The sequence below is a fragment of the Magallana gigas genome, chromosome 1 (genome assembly GCF_963853765.1).
Source record: "Magallana gigas chromosome 1, xbMagGiga1.1, whole genome shotgun sequence".
In the NCBI taxonomy this organism is placed as follows: domain Eukaryota; kingdom Metazoa; phylum Mollusca; class Bivalvia; order Ostreida; family Ostreidae; genus Magallana; species Magallana gigas.
Genome location: NC_088853.1, coordinates 47,340,651 through 47,367,887, shown reverse-complemented (window position 1 = coordinate 47,367,887; position 27,237 = coordinate 47,340,651). Strand labels below are relative to the sequence as shown.

The 27,237-nt window shown below is 32.9% G+C and overlaps 1 protein-coding gene across 3 annotated transcripts; it reads left to right on the top strand.

The window, feature by feature from the left end:
- The first annotated feature begins 3,614 nt into the window (after window positions 1-3,614).
- Window positions 3,615-23,114, top strand: LOC105334126 (receptor-type tyrosine-protein phosphatase epsilon). 3 transcript variants are annotated; one of them, XM_066068852.1, is made up of 26 exons: window positions 3,615-3,963; window positions 5,145-5,375; window positions 6,257-6,508; window positions 7,665-7,802; window positions 8,111-8,248; window positions 8,531-8,671; window positions 8,963-9,100; window positions 9,585-9,685; window positions 13,398-13,507; window positions 13,652-13,728; window positions 14,026-14,312; window positions 14,419-14,506; window positions 14,772-14,836; window positions 14,927-14,963; window positions 15,072-15,169; window positions 15,362-15,490; window positions 15,740-15,888; window positions 16,589-16,724; window positions 16,884-17,030; window positions 17,151-17,244; window positions 17,645-17,718; window positions 18,224-18,358; window positions 20,310-20,435; window positions 20,549-20,691; window positions 21,268-21,403; window positions 21,631-23,114. In XM_066068852.1, exons 1-26 carry the CDS (start codon window positions 3,888-3,890, stop codon window positions 21,706-21,708), a joined length of 3,324 nt encoding a protein of 1,107 aa, XP_065924924.1. In that variant the 5' UTR covers window positions 3,615-3,887; the 3' UTR covers window positions 21,709-23,114. The 3 variants fall into 3 exon arrangements, with proteins under 3 accessions (XP_065924924.1, XP_065924937.1, XP_065924928.1); XM_066068856.1 differs by having other exon boundaries at window positions 3,619-3,963; window positions 20,310-20,429; XM_066068865.1 differs by lacking the exon at window positions 5,145-5,375 and having other exon boundaries at window positions 3,618-3,963.
- The last annotated feature ends 4,123 nt before the right edge of the window (window positions 23,115-27,237 follow it).

The window sequence follows — 27,237 nt, the reverse complement described above, 5'->3', positions numbered from 1 at the left end:
TTTTAATGTTACCCGTTGCGAAGTGCGTTGCTAACGCTGAGGGTAATAGAAAATATTATTAACTGCGTCTTAACCAATCAGGTTTCAGTATTTAACATGAAAGTATAACAAAACAAATTGTTACATGCGTGTAAATTATGCTCGTACGGTTCGCCGTGGAATTCACGTCATTTCTATATAAAAGCAGTAAAATTATCTATAAAATTAAGACATTCAGTTAATAAAATAAATAGTGCCTGTTTGGGAGGAAAACAGTTGAAATTGAATTCGCGTCGGTTGACAATGGTTTTCTCGGGGTGTCAATTTCAACTGTTACCCTCCCAAACAGGCACTATTTATATAGTAGGCCTCATTCAAGGATTATCTTTGAATTACATGTACTTGTATGAAAGCGAGTCATTAGACGTGTCTTTTTCATATACTTTTTTTTTCTGCAAGGACAACAAAGAACAGTAGAGAAATTAAAAGTCATATGATCGGATAGTGGTTGTACAGTGGACAACAGATATTTACATCCCTGATTAAAAAAAGGAGCTGCTACGGGTAAGCTTACATGTAGCTTGTAAAGAAAAATCTTATTCGTTTTGTTTCACAGAGAACATAGCTTTGTCTAAGCCAGCATGGCAGCTGCATTCTTTTTGCTGATGGACCATGGGGAACGGACAAAGCCGTGGACAGACAGAAATCGGATCTTGATGCCTTCGGAGGACAGTGTGCGATATCAGTCAACTACAAATCAACAGCAGACTGGCGGGTAGACCTGGGAGAAGTACTCAGTGTGTATTACACCTCTATACAGCACCGGACGGGGAATGTTGCCTGGGGTAGAGATAAAAATTAATTTTTGATTTGATTTACAGATTGAGGCGAGGCGGATGTCGATAATCAACAGATTGCTGCTTTATACAGGATGGGAGACAAGAATTCCAAAGAAAGTTTCCGAGACCATTCTGTGTGCAATTCTCTAGCAAAGTGCATAATGATAGGTTATGAGGAGAGTGCTTATCCTGAAGCAAAATCGGCCGCATTCTTAAGGATGTCAAACCAACTGCCGGAAGAAACAAGAAAAAAGAAAAAGCAGCTGCAGGATCTTCAACAAAAATACACCGATAGCCATTAGTAATATCGAAACAAAGCTAAAAGGCGACAAACTTATATTTACCCAAACTGGGAATATTTCCCGGGATAAAGTCGAACCGTTACCGAAGTGATTTTCAACGAACCCGTGAAAATGAGCATCAGCATAGGGAATACGGTTGAAGACAACGGGAACCGCTTTGCTTCGTATAATTTAGAAGTTTTATCATCTGATTATGTAACGTTACTGCGTGCTACACTATTCTACATGTATAATTGGATAAGAAATATTCCAATGAATGTTCCTTAAAAAGAGAAATGATTTCCGTACATGATAATTATATAGTTTCTTCCAATTGGAACTATGTCCATGTAGGGTTAACCAATACATGTACATTATCAGCCAGCTCAGAAGTTTATGTAAATCTCCACTTGATTTTACGCAAATACAGCGCTTAGATTTTGTTTGAGAAACTGCGCGCGCTGATGATTCCCCGTTTAGGTTTACTGTAACTGATCGAGTTACTTGTATCTGGAAATGTAAACAAAGCAATATCATTTGCGAATTCAACATCTATTGAATTTCAAAACCGGCATGGTTGTAAAAACTTTCACATGCACAGTAAAGCAGCACTTTGATGTCAATTCGGTGTTTTTTCCTATATTATCCGATATTTTCTTCAGGATGTTTCAGCTTGATTTAACGCGGAAACAGATGTTGTAACTTTTATATTTTAAAGGGGAAAAAAACTGTGTTCACGTAGAACTGTTAAAGCAGATATCATGTACACGGATACTGCTATTTAATGAAACCTTTTCAGTTAAAATATTTTCAAATCAGCTCACTGTTGTCATCAGCCGGAAAAATTAGAATTTACACTGGTTTTTCTTTGTCGTCATCAGACGAGGATATTTAATCTGTACAATTATTTATATACGACTCTTGCTGAGAATGAATAACATGTGGATGTAATTGACATATATACCACTTTAGCTTCTCCTTCTTCTTTGAGCCACGAATTCTAGTACCTATTATGTGCTTACTAGAAGCAGTGATTCCTGCAATGAGAACGGACTCTGACTGTCATATAAACGTGTGCAACTTATGAAAGTCAACGAGCAAGTTCACTTAATAGTGTATTCGCGCTTTCACCAACAAAAATATCCAGATTTGATGCATCTTTATACTAGTGTTTTTTCCGGCTCTGTAAAAGATTTAAGTGAGCGGGGATAATGTGTTCCGTTACTGACGTGCAAGGAAGTGCAATCTTCAGGGTTTTTTTTTTCATTTTGTGCCCTTCGTAAAAACCCCCCAAAAATCAACATAGGACCTAAAACAATAATTGAGGACCGTATAAATAATGTACGCCGCATTTTTGACTTCGGTAAAAAATTTCTTCAAAAATTAACTTTGAATTATAGATAACGTGTTTTTTTGAAAGACATGAATATGGAATGTGCCATATACATATAACCAGCTTCAAGCCGCTTGGCAATTTTATTCAACCAAGAAAAGTCCTTTCATATGTTCATTGTTGAAAAAATTAATGATTAGGAATAATTAAAATATCTGCCCATTGATACAAGCATACGGCTGTTTAGCTTTTACATGTATTTCTAAGGTAAACGAATTTTAAAACACGTCAGTTGAATATTAGTTTACCAGTTAACGCTGTGTGTACCTGTCAATGGTCAAAACGCTTTCGTCACAAGTTAACACAGAATTTTTACTTGGTTTGCGATTAAGTAATTGGGTTATTTTGGTTGTTGTTTTTTTTCGTAGAACAACAAACGGAAAACAATTACGGTTTTCCCAAAATTGCAAACGAGTCATTGAACACATGAAGGTGATAAAGATATGGGTTGGGGTTTGTTTACGTGATAATAAAAACTATTTTTTCTTTCATTAAACCTATATATAATAAAGATATCAATTGATCGAGTAGATTCGTCTATAAAGAGTTGAGAACAATGAAATCATGTTCCAATGAAATTTGATTTTAAAGCTTATCAGGCATACAGTTGTTCCTTATACCTTTTAAAAGAGCTTCAAAACAAAAAAGTAAGGAAGTATTTAAAACAACAAACCATCATAAATCTAGGTTAGAAAAGTGAATTAGATAAGACCCGAGGTTAACTAAAATGTGGTCAAAGTACAATATCCACATTTCACAATATGAGGTCTATTTCAAGCGGAAATTATTAAGTTCTGCATCAGCTTAATTCCTGTTTAACGCATACACTCAAGACTGCAACTGTTGTAGATAAAACCTGTCAACAATTCACCATATAAAACTTTAAACAAGATGTCTTTTTGAAAGACACTAGTATTAGTCTCGTTCATCTTTCGGGGATTGACGCATTGAAAAAGTGGGAAAGGTGGTTTAAATCACACATTTGTCAATTTATCTGTCAATACCTAAATATTAAATAAAAGATGTAAGTGTTAGTACGGGTTATAATACATGTATGTTTAAAATTTAAGTAAAGTGAATACTGTACGGAAGGAAAAAAAAACGTTGGCTCTCAAATATTACCGTCCAGCCCTAAATTCATTTCTTTTTAAAGTACAGGAAGAAAAGACCAAGTCCTTGTGCCCATTTTACGATAGACAAAAATCGAACGAGATGAGGGTTAATATCCTCAAATAACATGTGCACGCCTTTCGGTATATTTATACCAATAAGCCCCCGGCGCATTAATCCTTGCATGCACTGGATCATAAGAAGTGTCGCCTAAAGAACAGATATTGTCACTTCCTGGTTAGCACACTGGATCTTTATTGTGATGTAGTTCGGTAGCACAGCAATATGTGTACAGAATATGTGTTAATATATTGTCTCTGGGGATTCTACTCACAGTTCGTCGCTTCGGTTCTAGCTTACGGTAAGAATTTCTAATGAATACATTTGTACGGAAGCCCTGGGAGGACATTGACTTACTTCTCCATGGAAGAAGATTGTTATGACTTGCTTGTTTTGACTTAATTATCATTTGATAAGACTGTAATGAATAAATATAACACGTCGCGGTGGCGTACCGTTCGACATGGACACTGACAATACTAGTTTCAGCAAAGAAGATTGGTTTTTATGAATATAAAGAATAATTTTTATGCACCCGAGACATATGTTGGTTTTGATGAAGTTCGGTAGCACAGCATCATGTGCACAGTCCAGTCCACAAGCACCTGTGATCATGTGCAGAGAAAATGTGTCGTTATATTGTCTCTGGGGATTCTTACAATTCCTCGTTATTTTTCTAATCACGGTAAGAATTCCTAGTGAGTATCTATACCTTCTTCTTGCAATTAAATTAAATAAATGTTGTATTTCATTTCCAATGGATTTAAATACTGAACCATGAATTTCCTTTCTTGATTTAAAGAAAAAAAATATAATATCATAAATACACGGACACGAATTGATGGTCATGTCAGATTGTTCATTATATTCACTTACATGCACGTATGTGGAACTCATTGTAGTTATCGATTGACACAGTATCAATTTTGTGAACGATCGCTTAATTCTCGACATCTCGACATTACTCTCCTCTCATAATACATGTAACATACTATCCACGACATTGTCATTATGACAATGACAATATATGTGATATAGTTTCTGACTGATTTTTTTCATCGTTTATCTTAATTATATCGCTAACATTTGGGATATAACATAAACGAATCAATCGAAAGTGATACCAATTGTTTCACCGAAAAGACGACGAAAAAAATATGCTGTAAATATTTGTAATTTATTTTTGCAAATGAATCGTATACCGAATTGAAAAACGTAGAAATTCGAAAGTGCAACTATTATATTCATAGAACTAGTATATTTTAATTACATGAATAAAAAAATTCCGTCACTATTAGATCAAATAACTCACAGAACATGACCACCACCCTTGATAAAATGCAAAATTCCGTGCTATATGACGATAAACACATCAATGCCTTATCCTGTATTATATATACATATTTATGTACCATATGTTGTTAGTTCTTATTCAGTAAAAGCGCTAGAAACGTAAAACACCAATGTTCAATCGTTTTACAGAAAACTTGGCTTTGAAAAAAAACGCATGGCAGCAGTTTCCATATTCTAATGACGACAGTTGGGGAGCGGATAAAGCTGTGGATGGATTGAAATCAAATTTAGAATCAAGTGGAGGACAATGTACTATTTCAGGAAACAACAAAAAAACGGCAGAATGGGGGGTAGACCTGGGAGAAGTACTCAGTATACATCACATCTTTATACAGTACAGGACGGCTAATGTTGTCTGGAGTAAGTTTTGAAAATTATGCGGGAAATGAATCGCGACATTACAGAAAAACCCCACAAATGTATATTTTTCTGCAATGACCGCTACCTTGATATCCCACATGAACCATTACAGAAATAAAGTAAATTTCCCTGTGCTTTATATATACATGTATGGGCAGGTATATGTTAATTTAACAGTTGTTGCAATGTTTGTGCTTATTATATATGTATATATCTATGCAATGTGTATCGTTCCTCTCAAATTGTCGTATAACTGTATTCCATCTGTATCGCAAATGACTGTGTTGTGCGCGGTCAGCGCGCGAGGTTCCGTTCGTCATCGAAAGCAACATTTTTTTTATCTTGCCTAAATGGCCGAGTGGTTAGCGCGGTGGCCGCTCACTGCAAGGAGAATAAAGTGAATTTCCCTGTGCTATATATATATATATATATATATATATATATATATATATATATATATATATATATATATATATATATATATATATATATATATATACATATACTCTCTAGATTTTGGTTCATGAAAGATATAGTTATCAATATAAAAATGTAAACTTTATTAATTTGTGATTACATTTTTTAAAAAAGTGTTCTTGTATACTAGTACAAGTATATTAAATTTCCAATCCAGGGGGTACCTGGCACCCCAGGTGAGGAATGGCAGAAGGCCTCTACGGAGGTTTTGCCTTAAAAAAATTTCTATGCTTTGAAAAAAATATATCCAAATTTTAAAAAAAATATTGAAATTTGGTATTTTGATACGTAATATTTAGCTTTAGAATCATTATTATTTTTTTTTTTCAAAATGTAAAATAAAAGAGAAGGAAACACTGAGAAAAAAGACAAGAATCTATTATATTTCCTCATTATCACTTCAGATGAATCCAACGGTTACACGACGAGATTTCTAGGATTCTCCCTGTACGTATCAAATACCACCAAGAAAGAGGATGGAAGGTTGTGTTTTAAAGACACCAGTTATACCAAAGCCACAATACCGAATCCTACAAACATTACGTGTACCACACACGGAAAATACATCATTTACTACAACGACAGAAGTAATCCTCCTTATCCTGCGGGATACTCTACATATGCTTTCAACGAGCTTTGTGAACTAGAAGTGTATGGTAAGAAAATTGCTGATTATCAAACAATGATTATTAATTAGAATCATTTAGGGTACATGATAAAAGTGTAAATAAGAGAGAAAGAATAATGGTTTCTGTTTCGCTTAAATAAATCTTTATAATCGATCCTGGTCCCTTAGCTGCACGTCTAAAGTTTCTGGACGAAAAAAAGCGACATAAAAACCGTAGGTAAAAAATTTGGCGCACAAAAATTGCACCAGCTTTTAACTAATTATCCTTATATATTTTTACTCATGTTCTGTAGAAAAAATCAGTACCTTTTGATTCTTCAATTTTTTTTACTGATTTCGTCGCTGTACATGCATCGTACTTTCTCATAAACACGCTAATCGACTTCGGAAAATAAAGTATGCTAATTTCACGCGCAGATCGAGAGTCTCCATTTTTACATAAAACAACCTCACTACGTCTCTTTACGGGGCTAGTGACTAGTGAATCCGATCGACAAACACAAAACTCATCAAAAATCCATGAACCTATAGCTGCTCAAAAAAAAATGATATCAATAACGATCATCATATAATACCGAAATTTATTAATGATTCCAAAGAAAAGCGAAGTGTCCATGTAGCAAAGCGTGATTATATTCTCCTTAAAAACCATTTTTTTTTAATTTGTATTTGTTCTGACAATTAATAGCGCTTAGTACATTTGTTAAATATGAATGATGAACAATTCGCCCCAGAAACATCTCGCCTCCAAACAAACTCGCCAATAGTCTACAAACACTCACCCTCAGTTTCGGAAAACTCGCCCTATTCAAAACAACTTACCCGTATTTTTTGAAATAAACTATTTTCTATTCATTTGATTTGATTTTGTTACTATATATCATATTTCTGTGTAAAGTTTTTCGAAAATTAAAGCATAATTAAGCGTACAGTTTCTTAATTTTAATGTAAAATACTCCATAAACGTGTAAAAACATTGGAAATAAACATTGTAAAATGCATTAAGAATAAATTTTGTTCATATAAAAGTAGGAAAACGGTAGCTTTAATCTGAATAATGAGATGATCAAAACCTTGCTTCGGTGTATACCGGGTATTTTAAAGATACATATACGCCATTACGCTTTTAAAAATACATTTCTCCATATTTTAGCACAGTTGAGTGATGATTTATTTTTAAACAGGTTGTCCAACATCCGGAGTATATGGAGAGGACTGTACTTTACCGTGTCCACAGAACTGTCAGGATGGTCACTGTGACATTGTGGATGGAACCTGTCTGGGCTGTGTTCCGGGATACACTGGAGCGACTTGCAAGAAAAGTAAACGTTTTATGGTTTGAGGATACAGAATTTGTCAATATTATAGACAAGAAATAATCATAGAATTTACATAATTGGTCAATTCAACGAAAAAATTGTGTAAACCGAACATATTTTTACTTAAGATGCAAGGTTAAAGATATCTAGCACACCTATCCTTTTCAAATAAATATTTGAAGGATTGCAATTCTGATGTGTTCGGTTTTTCTACCATTAAACTGAAAAAATATTATAAAAAAGTACTATAGTATCATTTGTTACGTTTTTTTCTATTGGAAGTATTCAATGCATTCTTTATATCTCTTTAGTATGTGTTGATTACAAGTATGGTCTTGAGTGTAATTCTACGTGTGGTAAATGTTTGGATGGTGATAAGTGTAATCACATGACCGGAAGTTGTCCCAACGGATGTGACGCAGGGGTGTTTGGTGATAAATGTGACCAAAGTAATATTATTACATTTTGATCTGTTAGTTTAATATCAATAAATATGTACGCCTTTTAACATTTTAATTTGCGTTATAAAATTATATCAAATTTCCTTTGTCATCTATAAACAATATTTTTTGACGATTAAAAAGGGAATTCTTTCAAGTTTGTAGGCAATTGAAAATTTTATGGTGTATAATTCTAGAAAGGTTGCATACATTTACAAAGAAAAGTTTTTGATTTGTATTTGAAAAATTAAATTGCTGTTATTTTTTATTTCATTTTGTCGAATTCGACAGAGTGTTATGCAGGAAAGTATGGGCTCAATTGTAAAGAGAATTGTAGTATACATTGTGGAGTTCCCGAGAGATGTGACAAGGTAACAGGAAAATGTGAGGGAGGGTGTCAGCCAGGATGGAGTGACCTCACATGTAAAATTAGTAAGGATTTTTCTATTCAGTTTTACAGGTTAGTTTGAGTTAGAAACTTTGAAAATTAACAATACTTATCAATATTTTTACATTGATTTCTTGCTCGGGAGCTTTATAATACAAGGTTAATTAATACATGTATAGCGATTAAAAAAAAAATTGGTACTTAAATATATCACCTAAAAAGTAATTGTCACTGAAGGTAAAGACATTAGATTAGCAATATTATAAAAATAAAGTTTGCTTCTCTAGCTTAGTGTAACAAAAACACAGCTTATTGCAACCAAACACCTTTTACAGAGTGCCAGGCAGGTAAATTTGGTCAAGACTGCACCGAGTCCTGTGGGAACTGTGTACAGAATGAAGCCTGTCATCATGTGAATGGTTCCTGTCTAAATGGGTGTAATCCAGGATATGAAGGAACCAACTGTACTCAAGGTAAATCAATTCAAATTAAAACTTGTAATATAGATTTCGTCCTGCATTTACCAAATAAGGGAAACCAAAAGATTAAAAGAATATTCAGTTGTCTAAACTTACTCGTTCAATGCGTCCATTATGAAATTGTGTTGAAGGATGCACGAAAATTCAGGTTACTGTTTTGAAGTATAAGCTATATTTCATTTTAACTAAAAACATAAAGAATATTTAAAAATTTTCGCCTTCGGTCAAATATGACATATTTCAGACGAGTTACCAAATATTTTATATACAACACAGTTATATACTGAAATGGAAAATGTTTTGCTCTGGTTTCATTTCGTTATACATATAACGAATGTTAACATCATTTTAACGCAAAAATGATTGCTTTGTTCAAATATGCTTACATGCTTGACATTCTACCTCTTCCTACTAGGAAAATTGGAATGAAATGATTAATGGTTTATATTGTTTCTTTTTTTTCAAATTTATAAATCAGGTTGTAAGTGGGGATCCTTTGGATACAACTGTAACGAAACGTGCCGAACAATTTGTGCAAATAATGGCACGTGCAGCGCCACAACAGGAACATGTGAACTGGTAAATTACTTGTCATCAACACATTTGTCTCCATCATGCTTCATAATTGATAAAAGTATTTTGCAATTAAAAGTCTATAAATAATGACTTGCGGTGTGTAATGCTCAAATCTAATGTGAAGTCATTAAAGATTGTGTGGCAACAAGTTGCACAAGGGGACAATGAACGTATTTTACAATCTAAAGTCTAAAAATAACGGTTTACATTTGTAATCGTCAATTCCAATGTGAAGTCATTTTGTCGCTCTAATTATTTGACAGTTCCGCTGCCATTACTTAGGTATATAAACCGGTTAAAAGTAACAGTTGGTTGCTGTCCGCTCCCGAATGCATTCACTAAATGCACGAACGTCTGATACAATAACCTTATATGTATTTTAAAAAAAAAAGAAACACACAATAAAATAAATAAAGCTCTTTTGCAAGAATTAAACAATGATTGAAATCTCTAACAATAAGCGGTACAGGTATGTAATGCAAAATCTGTGCGAGCTGTGTTTCACAAAAAGAATTGCGCTTATTGTATACTCGGGCATCTTCGCTAGCCAAGGGTTTTCGGTCCACTTTGCTCCCCATAAACCGTTGGCGGATTTCATTGCGAAAACTCGGTGACGAGCTCCGTTTTTATGATTGGCTGCAGCTGCGAGTAGCTGATCCAATCGCAGTGCTTGTAAATATAAACTTTAAAAGAAAACACGTGTGTGATCTTAGGTAAATCATTCGGTGCTTTTAACAAATTGAGACAAAAGTTCTCGAGTACAGTGCCTCGCCAACGATGGTCTAACCAGATCGCTTAAAAAACCTATATATTTTACTGGGATTGAACATAGTTCTACAAACTTGTCAAGGCTCGCGTGATAGCATGGGAAGTTAACATGGCGAATGTAGAAGCTGCCCATCCCGTTAGTATATACGTTCCTGCTTATGGTTATTGCTTTTAAAGGTTCAATGAGATTTATTTTATTTAATTTCTTTGGTTCACAATATTTACGACAACGATACCTGGTTTTATGACATGAAAGCTTTGATATAAATTGCGACTTTTTCACTCCTGGTACAGGTCCTTACAAAACACTACGAATAAAACATTCCATGCTTTCCCTAGTTTATAACTTAATTCGTATTTAATAGCATCGTTAATTATGTTCCGATATTCGGTAGTCAACATGTTTTAAAGTTGTATTAATGCCGTAGTGTGTATATAACCCGTTGTTTAATTCGATTAAAATGTAAATATGCAAGGGGCGCAACTCAAGTTGCTCGCTAGATAGCGCCACCACATCACCGAGTTTTCGCAATGAAATCCGCCAAGGGTTTATGGGGAGCAAAGTGGACCGAAAACCCTTGGCTAGCGAAGATGATACTCGGGTGTCTTATCAAAATAAGCGATATATAATAAATTCAAGTACATTGCACAAGGTAACTTCTTATCTGTTTTCGGTGTCTTGGAAAACCACATTGTTTTTACACGATCTACCACAGTCTGTGTTTTGCACAGATGATAGATGGATGGATAGATAGATAGATAGATAGATAGATAGATAGATAGATAGATAGATAGATAGATACTTTTATTTCCTAATTCTGGGCTCCTTTGGGCATACAAAGGATATAACAAAATTAAAAAAATAAATAATAATAATAATAACAGAAAAATATTTTTCTCCACAAAATCTTGTTTTAAAAAGAGCATATGTTCTGAGTTTACCAATTTCTGTGTCTGCATTGTCTACAAGTGCATTTCTAAACATCATTGGTACTTGGAGATTACCAATTTTATTTTTTCTCAATTAAGCTTCGCTAATTAATGATCAACGAAAATTCCGTTAGAAAATCCGGAAATCATTTGGATTTTTTGGATTTTACAATCTTGCGCATGCGCATTACATTCACGCTAAATCATAGTAGGCTCTTTAGTTTATGTTTCTACAATATCACATTTGTATGGATAAACTCAGAAACGATATCACAAATACGTGTATATTTTCATTAAAAATTTGTCATATATTCTGTTCATCAAAGGAAATACGGGAGATAACTCTAACTCAGGACATTTAATATGAAACATCACGAAAGTTCCGAAAGTCAACATGGTGTGTAAATTCGAAGCGAGTAAAAACGTTGGTGAAAAAGTGTTGAATTCTTCCAGTCCCTGATTCTTCATTATTTATGAATTAAATTTTTGGGTGAAAGGTATTTACAGCCTCAAAATGGTTTGTTATATTAAATAATTTGACTGTTATTTTCAATGCAGCTTCATTAATTTTCTCCAAAATCGTTTCGGAGTGATTCTGCAATTGTTTGCTACATTACGGGTATGGGGAGGCATTTTAACTGTGGTGGAGGCATTTTAACTGTGGTGAAGGCATGTGCCGAGACACAGTTAGATTATTCTAACTACGCAGAGTGAAGTGAAATTAATTGCATTATCGTAGGCTTAAAGATTTGTTAGGTAAATGCCAACAGTATGGTATGTTGGTGTATCTATTTCGTAAATGTCCTATATCATATGCAATGTTAACCCGTGCACGCACGGGTGAAAGTCTAGGATAGAATGAATACTGCTACTCCAGCTGCTTTTGTTATTCTGGTATAAAAATTTGTTTTCATACATTTCAATTTTTGATAAAGAATGTTCACGGAGAGCTTTAATTCTTTGCAAATATTTTAGATTACACTTTATGATATCGACAAACATAGGAAAACGACCAAGTTCACAAAAACTGCCTGGTTTTATGAACATCACTTATTAATAAATATTTCAAAAATTTAAATTGTAATTGTTCACAATACATCTTATTAAAGAAGTTTTCTAAACAATAATTGAGGGATTTAGTAGCATTTACATCTGTATTTATTTTCCCCCAAATTCCACAAGCATATACAGATGTGATTTTATGACAGTAGAAAACGGCCTACTATTCTGTGACATGAATTTATATATTTTACTCCGTTATGTTAGGTGTAAGTAATAGTAATTAGTAAAAGTAAAAGTTTTTGCTTGAAATGCGTTTTTACTTTACTGTGTTCATTGAAACATAGATTTTGGAAGACAGCGTACGATGAATAGGGGGCCTCGCCATTATGATTATAAAGCGGTTTTGTAACGACCGAAGTACTTATGACTTCATTTAAACTTTTATTACACAGACATATATTTTTTTTTCCATTATGTTACATCCATCCTAAGAAATGCCAGTACAACAGATTTTGAACATATCAAGATATTACATTTATCTCAGCAACATATTATATAAGGAATAAGGAATCATTCTTTGAGTATTATGAGGTGATAATTTCGGTCGGGGCGTGATCAAATCGAATAAAGCCCGAGATTCATGACCCCTATGAAATCAAATTCTTACTTGGTAACAACATACTTTTATTTACCGTAATTACGTGAAGTTACAGTTTGGATGTTGACCATTTCGGCAATTGAATGAAAAATTCTTCGTTTAAAAGTTTATTTTCTCGCAAATATCGTTTGTCCGTACGTGTAGTCATCCTTTGGCATGTAGTATTCATAGAAGGACTTGTAAACTTGTATTACAATTTTTTCTTTTTCATTTTTCATCTTTTTCTTTCAAAAAACGACAACTTTGATAATCCGAACGAATAACAAAAACTACGATAAAATGAATAATTCTTACAGATGTTTCTTATTAGAACAATTTCATTACAATATTATCTCCTAATGTTGTTTGTTTATACAGATTGGTGCAGCAAAGAATCCAGAAGGCGACAACTCCTCATCTGCTGCTGCTGTTGTCGTCGTATTAATTCTCGTTATTGTTGTCGTTGTCTTTGTCATTGTGTTTATAAGGTAATAAAGCAAGTTAATCATAAGCTAAAGCGCTGTATCCATATTAAATCTATATGTTTTTAAATTTTGTTTTCTTTAAAACCTATGGTATAAAATTTCAGAACATTTTCGAAAAAAAATGTATTTTTTTAATGTTATTTTCAGACGCAGAAGATTGAACACTAAGAATGAGAAATCACAAACCCATAGGCAAATCCCAGGAACGGAAGAAAATGCCAATTGTAAGTCTAATTTTGTTAATTGGAAGCATGTTGATAAATATTCCAAACAAAAGACATGTACAACAACGCGGCAAAAGGAAAAATACCATTTACCGATAGCAATTAAATCATACAGGTTTGACACTAGATGATGATGATAAGCTATATGAACAACAGAAGGACCTTACCTTTAAAATCTTTACAATTAATTAGATTCTTTGAGTGCACCATGGTCAGCAGATTGCCTGCCCCAAAAATTTTTGATACATTTGAAAAACAATTTGTTATAATTTTCACTCTATACTAAAATTACTTTAGTGAACAACAGAGATGAGAATCTCGGATGTGCTAATACATATGCAAATATGGAATCCATGAAAAAATCTGCAACAAAGTCAGATGGCAATAAAACGTCATCAGACTTATCTGCTGCAAAAAAATATGACGTCAAAGATGACGACGAGGACGAAGAAGGCATTGAGAATCCCTATGGGGACATGTATTTAAATGAAGAAACCATACCTGATATTCCGATTAATGAGCTTGAAAATGCTATTATGGAAAGGAAAGAAAACGAGGAGGATGGATTCAAAAGAGAATATTCTGCAAGTATTTGAAAAATGAATTAATTACATGATAACATTTCTGACTGACAAGATCTCTTTTTATTGATAATAATAAAATTTTGTTGACAATATGTTTACTCATCAGATGTTACCATATGGAGAACAACATCCCTGTGAAGTTGGAAAACGTCAGGAAAATCTAGCGAAAAACAGATTTAAAACTACTTTTCCTTGTAGGTTCTTACTAATGCGTATAACTTTTTGAAAAATCATAAAAAAATAAACAAATTGTATTTTTCTAAACATGTACATATAATGGGGTTCTGTTATCTAGGCACCGCTGAAAATACGTTAATGCCTTGATGATAATGTACAATATTTTTTATTTCGATAGATAAAGATAGAAAAACCAAAATAGTTGCGAAAATATTATTATTTAATCTATCAAAATACTATTATTGTAGAAATCCTTATGGTATGTCTATACTTTTATTACAGATGACCACTCTCGGGTCATTCTGAAAGGAACCGATGCTGATTATACTAATGCAAACTACATCAGCGTGAGTAAATGCACTAGCATCATTCATTACTAAAATCATACTTTGTTAAAATCTTTCCTGAACTTATGTTTATTATCATATTTTTTAAAGGGATTGGATGAAGAGAAAGTGTATATTGCATCACAAGGTATTGCTATTGTATTCTAAAGATTTATCTACGACACTGAGTACTGGTTTTTGCCTTTGAGCTCATGTCAACTAAACAATAAATGAATTTGACATTTTGGCTTTTTAGGTCCGAAACAGAACACACTTAACGACTTCTGGACAATGATCTGGCAGGAGAAGGTGACACAAATTGTGATGTTGACCAACTTGAAAGAGGGAGTGAAAGTAAGTTAATGTATAGAACACAGAAAGAAAATGAAGATTTATTGAAGTGTTTTATTGAAGTGTTTTCATAAAGACTTTAAATATCTTTTTGACGTCAAATCTGAATGAATTTATAATTTCTTCTCTTTTTAAATCTTTAATATATTGAGGACAAGTTTTTTGATGAAACATAAGTGTACGTCTTACAAACAGATGAAATGCACCCAATACTGGCCAGAAAATATGAAATCAAGACAGCACGGAAATATCGTCATCAAGAACGTGGAGGAAAAACAGTACGCTTTTTACGTCATCAGAAAACTTTCCGTTTCCCATAAAGAGGTAATATTATATCAGTATATGATGATAAAACAAATATTCAATGATTTTACCTTATCTTGAACAATGCTGTTTTATTCGTGATGAGTTACCATAAAAGGAATTTTAATTTTCTTTTTTAAACTTTCCCTTAATAAAATTTAAGCATTTTGTTCTTCAAAACTTAACAACATGTTATGAAACAAAGATACTTTTAACAAAAGATTCAAATCTCTCACGATCTGAATTCATGTTTTGCTTTCAAATCAACAGCAAAAAAAGTCAATTGTTGTAATGCAATACCACTACACCACGTGGCCTGATCATGGTACCCCGGACCCTCTCCGTCTGGTTGTTTTTCATTGTCACGTAATGAGAACCAGAAGCAACAAGATAAAATCACCAACTGTTGTACACTGCAGGTAAAAACATTTTTTATTTAAGGAATAAGGAACCATTCTTTGAGTATTTTGAGGTGATAATTTTGGTCGGGGCGTGTTCAAATCCAATAAAGCCCGAAGGACTTTATGATAGATTTGATCACGCCCCGACCGAAGTTATCACCTCAAAATATTTAAAGAATGATTCCTTATTTCTTATATTTATTAATTTTTAGCCATCGTAAGATCAAATATTTGATTATAAATACGCAAACCCCTCTGGCGCCTCAATTTGGCGTCATTTGAAGTTATGGGTTATAAAGAACAAAATCCATACGTGGTGTTATCACTGGAAAATGCACTGGAAAGTGTAAATATAAATGCATCGATGTCGCTTGCTGTTCGCAAAACAATGCAGATAATATTACTGTACTACAATCCCATTTTAAATGAAAATGCAACACTAAAAGCATTGTTTAAATTAGCTAAGCATTTGATTGATATTCAAAAACAATTTTAATTTGTTTCTAACCTATGATAGTAAATCGATAGTAGGAAAAGAATTTAATTAATGTACAAGAAAAATAAAATTTTCTTCCAACTGATAATAAAACTATAGACATTACGAGGTAAGTAGATTCGAAATAACTATGTATGTACAGATATAATAACATAAATTAATCTTCCAAACTTGTATCGAGTACGATGATATTTCCTCCACTAAAGTGATATGCAATTGTAGCGCAGGGATTGGTCGCACAGGAACCTACATTGCGCTGGATGCTCTATACAAGGCGGGTAAAGCGTCCGGTAAAATCAATGTAGCGGAGTACGTAAAGATCATGAGAGCAAACAGAATGAACATGGTCCAAACTTATGTAAGTCAACAAAAGTTTCAATCAGTAGATAAAGTTATCTAAATGAATGCTGTTGTCAAAACCACCATTATCAGAAATTAAAATTAAAATTATCAACTTTCGAAGCTGTTCGAATATTTTTCAAAACTTACAATATATTTTCAAATTAACATTTTATAGGAACAATACATGACGATATATCTGGCGTTGAACGAGGAATTCAAGGCTTCTTCTGAACCACAAAGTCTTCCTGACTTTACAAAGAAAGCGCAAAGTATTACAGGAGATCACCCAGCTAATCAAACAGGCATCAGAAAGGAGTTTGAGGTAAAAGATAAAATATGGTAAATAAAAATTGTTTGTAATCTTCTCTTTGTTGTGTATGTATGTTAACACGTAAATTAATAAACATTTCAGAGCTGTTTGTTGTGTTTGATTTATTTGTAGAGATTAATGAAAACTCGACCAGAATACACAAGTGCTGATTACAAGAACTCGATTCAGCATTTAGGAAAGAAAAGAGAAAATACAGTTTTACCTTGTCAGTACAAGCTACTTTTTAAAAAAAAATAAAAAAAGAAGTATTATTCATTTTCATTATTACAGTTTTTTCAATTTTTGTCATAGTTGTCGTAAATCTGTACAGAAAAGCATAAATGTAAACACCAACTTCTTTGGTGTAAATAAACCTCAGTCGCTTTATTAACAAACTAAACTACCCTGACCTAAGTGATTTGCCTGAGAAAAAGCAGTAATAAATATTGTACATAAGACATCGATTATATACTGGAAGAAAATTATATTTAAAGAAAAACTGTGTAATACATTTATAGTAAGCTAAACACTTATTCCGATGGAACGGTAATTATTTAATAAAAACCTCTTTAAATGTTGATGTTTGTATGACAAAACATAACTTGCATTTTAATTTCTTCTTTAAGTGGACAAATACATGTTGTATCTAACGTCGGCTGTTGCAAAACGAGGCAATTTCATCAATGCATTACATGTTTCAGTGAGTACATTTTAAATCTATCAATGAAATCACTTCATTGTTGGACCAAGCGGGTGCATTAATGAGTAAATCAGAAATACTTATCCGCTTTAAAATAGCGGGTCAAAATTGATACACGTGTTACATAGTCTCTGATCTTTATTTTTCCAAGAAAACTATAAAGTCAACTGAAGGTTTATTATTTCAGAATTATAACGAAAAAGTAAAGTGTTGGTTTTTTCCCCCATTTTTTTAAGCTTTCATTTTATTAATGTTAAAGTGTTAATTATATAAACTATTCGTTCAAACTGTTTGTTAGTTCCCTTTCACATCAACATACTTAATTGACACTATAAATTCAGATGTAGTTTACTTTACAACAATTTACATTCTATTGTAACTGTAAGTAACGTAAAAATCGGCTTTTAAATAAAATATACTATTAAGTACCCGGAGGATGCAAATAGATTAGACAAAGTTTTAACAAATCGTCTTTGCTAAATTACAAACTTGATTTTCTTTTTAGTCTTACCAGAAAGATAGAGCGTTTATAGTGACGCAATATCCGACACCAGAGGACGCTGTGGACTTCCTGCGCCTGCTCAATGATCATGAATCTGATACAGTTATCTGTATGAATCCATTACATGAAATAGACTCGGTGGGTTTATTGTCTCGTCCTTTTGTATTGCTCAGTACATTAGTGAATTATTATCAGATGAGTTCCTGAATTTTAATTCATTAATCAAAGAATATTTATTCTAATGAATGTCTAAAAAGCATGAATTTGACTCAATAAATAATATATACAAAAACTAACCACGTTTAGATCCATTCCCAACTTGTATATCTTCAATGCCTTGTTCAATATAAAAACACAAACTCATTCAATTTGCTTATGTGTCACCTTTTAACTGACATTTTTTCTGACGAATAACGAAACTAAAAAACCAGTCTATTAAAAAAAACACAATAAATAGATCAATATTAGGTGAAATGAATAGCTAAGAATTTAATTATTATAAATTCTTTTATGTAAAACTGAATAACTTGGCCAATATGCATTTAGTAGTCATTCGCTGCCTTTTACAGATGTTATATCATTATATCTCAAGATAATAGTCCTTGCTTTAGAAACCTTTTAATCTTTACGCCACATTTTCAGTCAGGTATTTTTTTTCAATATTTTATATAAAAATCAGATGTAATTGATACAGGAATTGATTTTAAAAAAGGCAAATAATTTGCGCGATTCACAAAAACAGCTTGTATTCATCATACAAATTTCTTCAGGCTTTAAATGTTTATCTAACGTCAATCTTGTTTAAAGGTAAAGTAAGACGATCTTTTGCCAACTTTGAGGTATTTATACTGCTTAAAAGTGGCTAAAACTGTAGCTCAAAGGAAGCCAATCTTTAAGCAACCTTTATACTCATCTTTAAGGTGTTTCGATACACCAGTGCATTATTTGATGTATCAATCAAGAATCATTTTGAAGTATGAGTTTACAAAGAAGAAACCGATATTGACTTTCAGTTATTTCATATTTTTTGTTGTTGTATTCTTAATAGAAACAGGAAATATCGTTTTTGCTGCAAACAGCATATTTTAAAGCTTTTAGTTAAGTATCAATTGATGCAGAATACAATTTTCATGCCAAGACGGCCAAATGATAATTATAATATTTTGATTTTATTTTCTGAATTGATAAGATTTTTCTGACAAGTCTCTTATAATTTGAATAAAAGTTTGATACTTTAAGATGATTTTAATGTATGTTGAATCTCTAAATCATGAAAACAGCAATTTATTAGTGTATAAAGATCACAATATTGGTAAGGTGAAAATATTCGGAACTTAAATATTCTAAATCTATTTTGATTAAAATGAGTGGGTATTTCGTTCCATTGTTCATTCCTTGAAAAAGCGATATATCTGTTAGTTGCATTTTGAATGCAGAAAAGTGGTGTTTAATGAACCGTGGTGCCAAAAAATGCGCATGACCTTCAATTTTGTTTTGAATTGTGGTTAAGCTATGCGGGTAAATTAATAAGGAATAAGGAATCAGTCAATTAGTATTATGAGCTGATAATTTTGTTCGGTGCTTGATCAAATTCAATAAAGCCCGAAGGGCTTTATGATAGATTTAATCACGCCCCGACCGAAATAATCACCTCATAATATTCAAAGAATGATTCCCTATTACTTATATTTATATAATTTTAAACCATCGTACGATTAAATATGAATAAGCAAACCCCGCTGTCGCCTCAATTTGGCTTTATGAGTTATATAGTACAAAATCGATACGTAGTGTTATCACAGGCATAGACACTGGAAATTGTAAATATAAAAAAATATTTTGAAATAAAATTGAAACCTTTTCATACAGTATCAAAACAACTGTCAAAATGCTAATTTTTGAAGTCAAGGATCACCGCTCGAGCTTATGGTTTGACGTCTGCAATATTATAAACACCAAAAATACGATTCGTGCTTCACAGGATTTGACCACGCTACTAGCAAAGTTATTTACCAGTGAACTTTTTGACCTGTTTATTCTTGGCATCAATTGGATGTAAATGATGTAAATAATCATCTGTTCATTTCAGTCAAAGTCATGGATGCCACGACTAGCGTCCTCCAAGAACGTGTCACCATTTGTTGTAGAACACGAGTCTGAGAGTGACACCGAGGTCAAGGTCACTACAGTCAGCATCATACGCGGGGAGGTAATGGTAACAGCTAATTAAACACCGCACATGTCTATTCTCCATTTGACAGATGATACTTTCCTTACTTATTTGAATCCATCAACAACTCACATCCAAGTATTTGAAACCTTTTTCAGGAGACACCGCATTCCGTAGTTATTGTAGAACCCAAGGGACAACTAAAATCAACCGGAACTCCTCCAGACACATCGTTTCTCCGAAGCATAGTATCATATACTCGCAACCTTTCAACAGAAAACCCCATCACTATTGTCAGCAAGTACGTGATAACTTGTAATTATTGGTTGATAGATAGATAGATAGATAGATAGATAGATAGATAGATAGATAGATAGATAGATAGATAGATAGATAGATACGCAGAATACAGTAAAACGTAGCAGTTTCATTAAACCTTGACTTATCAGTATCTAAAACGTGAGTATAAATATGAATAGATAAAAAGAAAAATTTTGAACACAAATACGCTGAATAAAGTTAAACATAGCGATCGCCTTTAAAACAGAAGTTTCTTCAGATTTTACATGAACACCAAAGTTTGACTTTTGAATGTTTTTTTTTTATTTTTACCGATAATTTTTTGACTGTCAAAGCAAAAACAGTCAAAAAAGTTTAAAACAATTTTACTGTGTATGAACTTAGGCATTTTTTCAAATGTGAGTGGGTTAAGCATTTATTCTGTAATGTACGCTTCCTTTATATCCTTATGACACCATTGAAAAAGAGCATTGTATCGTTCAAATGGTAGCTTTTCCTATGTGGAATTTATATATATTATCATTTTCATTTTACAAACGTTGCTATCTGTTTACAATAAGTTGTGCCGTTTTGACAGGGACGGTGCATCATTGTGCGGTGTCTTCTGTGCTGTGTTTAACTCCATACAACAAATCACTATGGATGACAACATTGACGTGTTTACAACAGTCCGACAACTACAGACAAGCAGACCAGAGTTCTGTTCCACACAGGTATAATGTTTTAAAATTTTGAATCTTTATATGTACTATGTATTTTCATTGGAGCAATATCATACATAAATTTTAACACTAGCAGACTAATTAAAAAATTAATACATCATGTAATGTTGTTTTAAGTAATTTATCAACGTAAAAACAATGAAAAATATCAAAGCAGATTAAAAATGTTTGTTTGGTCCTAACATATTCTAGCGTTAGTTGTATAATTTCATTGACAGGATGAGTATTCCCTGGTGTATTCAACGTTGCAGGATTACATTGAAACAACATCAGAGAATGTTTACAGCAATCAATAGAAGGACATATTGATGTCGGTTCTGTGAGAATTCTGTAATTCGCATCTAAAAACAAGAAACAATGTGAGAATTCAAGTAGACGATATTCGATGTATAATTATTTTAATTATGTTTACTGCCAAAGGAAACACGTGTCTTTGAATGTATTGTCAGAAATCCTTTCTGCAAGAAATGTTTTATTTATCCAATGGCGCACAGTTTATTTCCTGTACATACACCCTGTTTTCCTATGCTCTTGTCATTTTTTTTACACGCACCCTTTTTTCCTCCTATGTATGCATGTACCATCCTCTCCACGTACCTGTATTGCCGTTACATAAACATGTTTATTGTTGAATGATCTCTGGCTGTTAATTTCTAGGATCGAACTTTTATTTTTGATATCATTTATTAGAAGATTAATTACATTTTCAATAATTTTTCATTTTAAGCATTTTAATTGATTCTCTGTTATATATCTTCACATCATTCTATGAACTGTTAAAACATATTGTATTTGCACTTATAGCTTTGTGCCATTTAATGAAATCATTTTTGCATCCGTCTGATTAAGATGGCGCAATTTGTAGAGACTGAAAGATATATTATATGATAGACCATCGCTAATAGAGTCTATAACCAATTTTTGGGGGGTTGATCTTAATCAACTCTCTTATGCAGTTAACAGTGTTTGGACCTATGCACAAATATTAACCGCTGACAAGCGATAAATGCAATGTAATATATTCAAAAGCTTTATTTTTCAAGGATTTTTACTTATATATATATATATATATATATATATATATATATATATATATATATATATATATAATCTCCGAAAGCAGAGAGACTGTCTGCTTGTCGGAGATTTACGGAGACATCCGAGCGTCTGGTTGAACGAGACAATAATGAACTCTGGCTGATTGAATGAGACAGGAGTTCAATATTGTTCGATTCCTTAAATATTTCGATTACTGAAACAGAGTTTGATGAAATTCATTCTATCTATAAATATTACACAACATGATTCCTGTTGTGTTTTATCATAATTCTTGTCGGAAAAACAAAAAAATTCATACCGGTATTTGAAAAAACCTGCATCATTCTAATACAGCTAAGAAACTACTTGCCATTCAGAATTACATAGCGCTGATTTTAAACCAAATATTGTCCATAAAATCAACTCCCATCAGTACCTCCGTACTTTGATATTATTGGTGTTTCTCGCATTATCACCGGTGTCAGATCGCTTTGACCAGTGTGAACCAGCATTGAGAGAATTGTCTGCTTTACACTGTGTATTACAATACCGCTGTAAAATGTAATTAAACATCGTCTGCTGTAAAGAAATGAATTGTTTGATTTGTTTGTTTTATTAAAATCTATCCTATTTTCATTGAATAAATAATCATATGCTCTCTTAATCTTGACTTGTACTATACGTGTATGTAGCATGCAGAAGGATATAACGGTAGTAAATTTTATACGGCATCACAGAGAGATGTCAGACATCGTTTTCTAATGTAAAAGTTTGCAAGAAAGGCTATCATTCATTATGTACTTGTGTGGGATAATGAAATCGGCAAATCTCGTCCTAGATCGTAACCTATTATACCATCAATCTCACTTAACCCTTTGACTATTTCCTTAAGTAGAAAATTAAAAAAGGAAAATAAATTTCGTACATGGTACGTTGAATTTCCTCTCGGATGTAAGGGGACTTGGTGATCGACAATTTACAAGTACTCATCGGATCTGCCTCAAATAACTAAATCTGATATTTTCACCCATAAACTAAGACATCCTCGTGTTTTTGTTGAGTATTTCCCTATATCTTCATACAGAACTCTTTCATCTGAAGGAGGCTGATACGCTTTAAAATTGCTACAACTATCAAGCCCTCTTAATTTAATTCATTGAGAATTTTTTTTTTTTTAATAAATTTCGATAATTTATAACAAAAGTCTAGTAGAATTTTGTAATTCCCTACCGGATTAAAGGGGGCTGAATTGTAAAAAAAAAAAGAAAAAAAAAAGGAAAAAAGAAAAAAAAATACTCATCAGGCTCCACCGTCACCAAAATTTTCAAATCCCTCAACTCAGATCCCTCAACTCATTCCTCAATTCCCACAGGGATTCTAAAATACTCTGAAGAAACTTACAGGAAAACTATCTGATTGAATTAAATCTATGTAGGATAAACTAAATTTAATAATAAATAAATGATAAGATTTTATTTTCTCGTAATAATGTTTTTCAAAAGTAGATATCTTACCTCGCGGATAAGACACTCTATTTAAAATTGTAGGAAATTGTTTACATATCTTTTGTAAATGACTCTATGCATGGAATTTTATACAACTGTCTTAATTGACACTGGCATGATTAGCCAGCACAATTTTTTTTTATTGTGCTTTGTTTGTTTTTGGTATTTGTTGTTTTTTTCGGGGGGGGGGTATTTTTTTTGTTTGCTTGTTTTTCTTCTTTGTTGTTTTTTTTTTGTGTGTTAATCTCCGTACCATAAGCTATCTTGCAATTTCAGCGCATTTGTTTTGAGCGCTGATTTATCTGTTTTTATTTACATCTACCAAGTATTATTCCCTCTATTTCTTACGGAAACTTATAGTTAATTCATAGCTCTATAGAAACAGCCAGACTGAAATCTACACGCCCCGTTTATCGATTGTTCAAAATCAACAGCAGCTGAAACTGACAAGACTGAAATTGACACGCCCTGTCTATCGATTGGTTGAGTCATAAAACTACCTAAAAAAAAGAAAGCAAAGACTGCCCAAAAAAATCATGATGATGTCAGACTCAAAGTCTCACAGGAGACGATTTGGCTGTTTCTTTTAATTAGCTAGCCTACTTATGTGCATTAACAGTAATTTATTGAATTTTACCTACTTTTTACGCTCAATTTATTAATAGGTTATTAGAAAGATGTTAATATAAACAATAAAATGCTTTTTTCTGCAATGTCGCGTTCTTCCTATCCCGAATGAATCCCCATATTGTTTAAATGCATGTTCCAGACTGAGTGTAACTTTTCCCTGATAAATCAGACACCATTAAATGCGCTGTTTTCACTATGCAGTGTACAGAAGACTTGTATATAATGGTCAGTTATGTACTATTGGTAAAGGTAATTCAGTATCAGTTTTCATGAGCATTATTACTGAGCGATCTCATTTTTTTAAAATACCGGCAACTAATCGGGCACTGATTAAGCAGGTTTATTGTTGATTATAGAGGGGATGAAGACTCGGACATCGCATCTACAGAAAACCAATTATTGAACATGCAATTATATCACAATAAAAGCTGCTGAATAGTAAATTCAACCCTTTATATTAATTTACAATGAATATTTTAATTTGTAAATTCAAAAAGTAACAACGGCCCCGCCAAATAGATTTTTATTTTGTTAAACAGTAAATGACCTAAAAATGTGATTAACATAAGGATTTGAGGCATTGTTAAAATTCTATCTGTAAACAACACCTTCATGAACAAATTTTAAAAAAAACTAATGGCCGTCTTCCGCGCACTGTACATGTAACTTATTTTTTTCCTTGAAACCACCAGCTGCTTTAAACATCGCCATAATGACATTGCAGTTGACATTCTTTCATTTGGATTGATTTATTGACTAAGCTTTCTCAAGAAGTCTTAAAATACCAATGTAGAATGTGCACCTGGGCTTTTCACATCTGCACTGGTAAATGTTGGCTTACATTTTTGGAAAATAACCGTAGAGCACATAAACGATAACATGCATGACAAATCCACCATCAAAAACACTCAAATGCCAATCTATTCAACATTCATGGATATGAGTCATAGGCGTCGGAACCAGGTAGGCGGGGGGGGGGGGGGGGGTCACAAAGTTAGACCGGTTCAGCCCCCCCCCCCTTTTCTCGCAACAAACATAATTGTCCTTAAATCTACCTTAAACAGATTGAAATATTAATAGTGATATTGAAAACATAGGTATACTAACTTCCCACCGACGGATTAGGAATTTCAGGATTTGGGGAATTATTTTTTTTTCTGATGATTAGTTTAGCCCCCCCCCCCCCCCCCCCCCCACCCCTCACCCTTTCAATTTGCTTCCGACGCCATTGTGGTTATTTTTATCAATACATGTTATTATGCATAGGCGTCGGAAACGGGGGGGGGGGGCAAATTTTTCTTTTGCAAACATATTAGGCATAATCATAATTAATGAATCAAGCATGTGAGTTTTAATCTCACCACTAAGTTTTTTTTTGATCCGGAAGAAATTAACCTGAGCAGTTGCTTTCTAAGAAAATACTTTTAAATTTTACAATGCACACCGACGCCTTGGAGCAAAAAGCATGCATCCCAGTTCTTGTCTTCGTTTTTCTGTGTCCAAGTAATCTTCTCCAGTTGAGGTTACTTTTTGTTGTACATCACCCCTCCTTGGATAAACTTGTTCAATCCTGCTGCTTATTTCAAACTGGTTTTATTTTTAATAAAAATACATGCAATTATCGCACATTTAGCGTCACAAAAAATAAGTGTTTACTATAGTGTGTAAGGCCTTTTGTCTGAATTTTAACAAAATATGTTAAACGAAAACTGTTGAAAAGAAATTATGCAGAGCATTACATTTTTTTACAATATAAAAAAATATCATTGAGTTTCTAAAGTTAGAATCTAAATATCTATCTAGACAACAATGCTGAATTATTTTGACATTTTAAAAGCTGTGGTGATGAAAATATATTATACATTTAAAATGTTTTGAAGTTGAAATCCGATCGTGCATCTCCAATTTCACCTATTGGAGAAAGTGATATCAGTATTATATGTTGTATCATCATCAGTATATATATACATGTAAAAATGTGAAGAAAGTAAACTGTTGGAAAACTAATCTGGTATATTAAAAAAAAAGGCACGCCGTCCAACAATGAAAGTCTGATTACATTTTTAGGGAGTCATTTCCTCTTTTAGATCTAATACACACAAAGAAAGATCCGCAAATTACACAGTTTTCACTTAGACCGCGTAGCGAGGAGGAAGATATTTTAACACAAAAAGCGTTATCTTACACCGTATTTTTTAAAACTATGCTATATACCCTTAATTTACAAAACGTGGGTTACAAGTTATCTTTGAAATATATGCATATAAATATAAAAATAAGCGTGTATGTTACTAGTAACCGATTATGAATGGACATGTAGCCATAACCCCACCCCCCTCCATCTATATAACGTGCCTATACTTGAAGCATGACCACCTCAACATCCCCTCTTATCGTTCTATGAGGCTAAGTTTCCTGCGTTTAGTTGTCAATAAATACATTACAGCCATATTGAAATGAGAACGAACGAATAAACCGTGTCCAAACATCTGCGGTTATGTTTCACCCAAACGTGTGTTACATACTATACATTTAATAGCTTTATATATATTTCATGCATATGTTTGCAATGATTTAGAGATATGTTATCGTAAGGTTTAAAAAAAAAACCACCACACACACACAATAGACAAGTGCATTCAAGCATTGAGT

Coding starts and splice junctions, on each gene's coding strand:
- LOC105334126 (XM_066068852.1), top strand. CDS start 3,888: ATGTGTACAGAATATGTGTTAATATATTGTCTCTGGGGATTCTACTCA. Junction 3,964..5,144: donor CGCTTCGGTTCTAGCTTACG/GTAAGAATTTCT, acceptor ATCGTTTTACAG/AAAACTTGGCTTTGAAAAAA. Junction 14,837..14,926: donor CTAATGCAAACTACATCAGC/GTGAGTAAATGC, acceptor TATTTTTTAAAG/GGATTGGATGAAGAGAAAGT.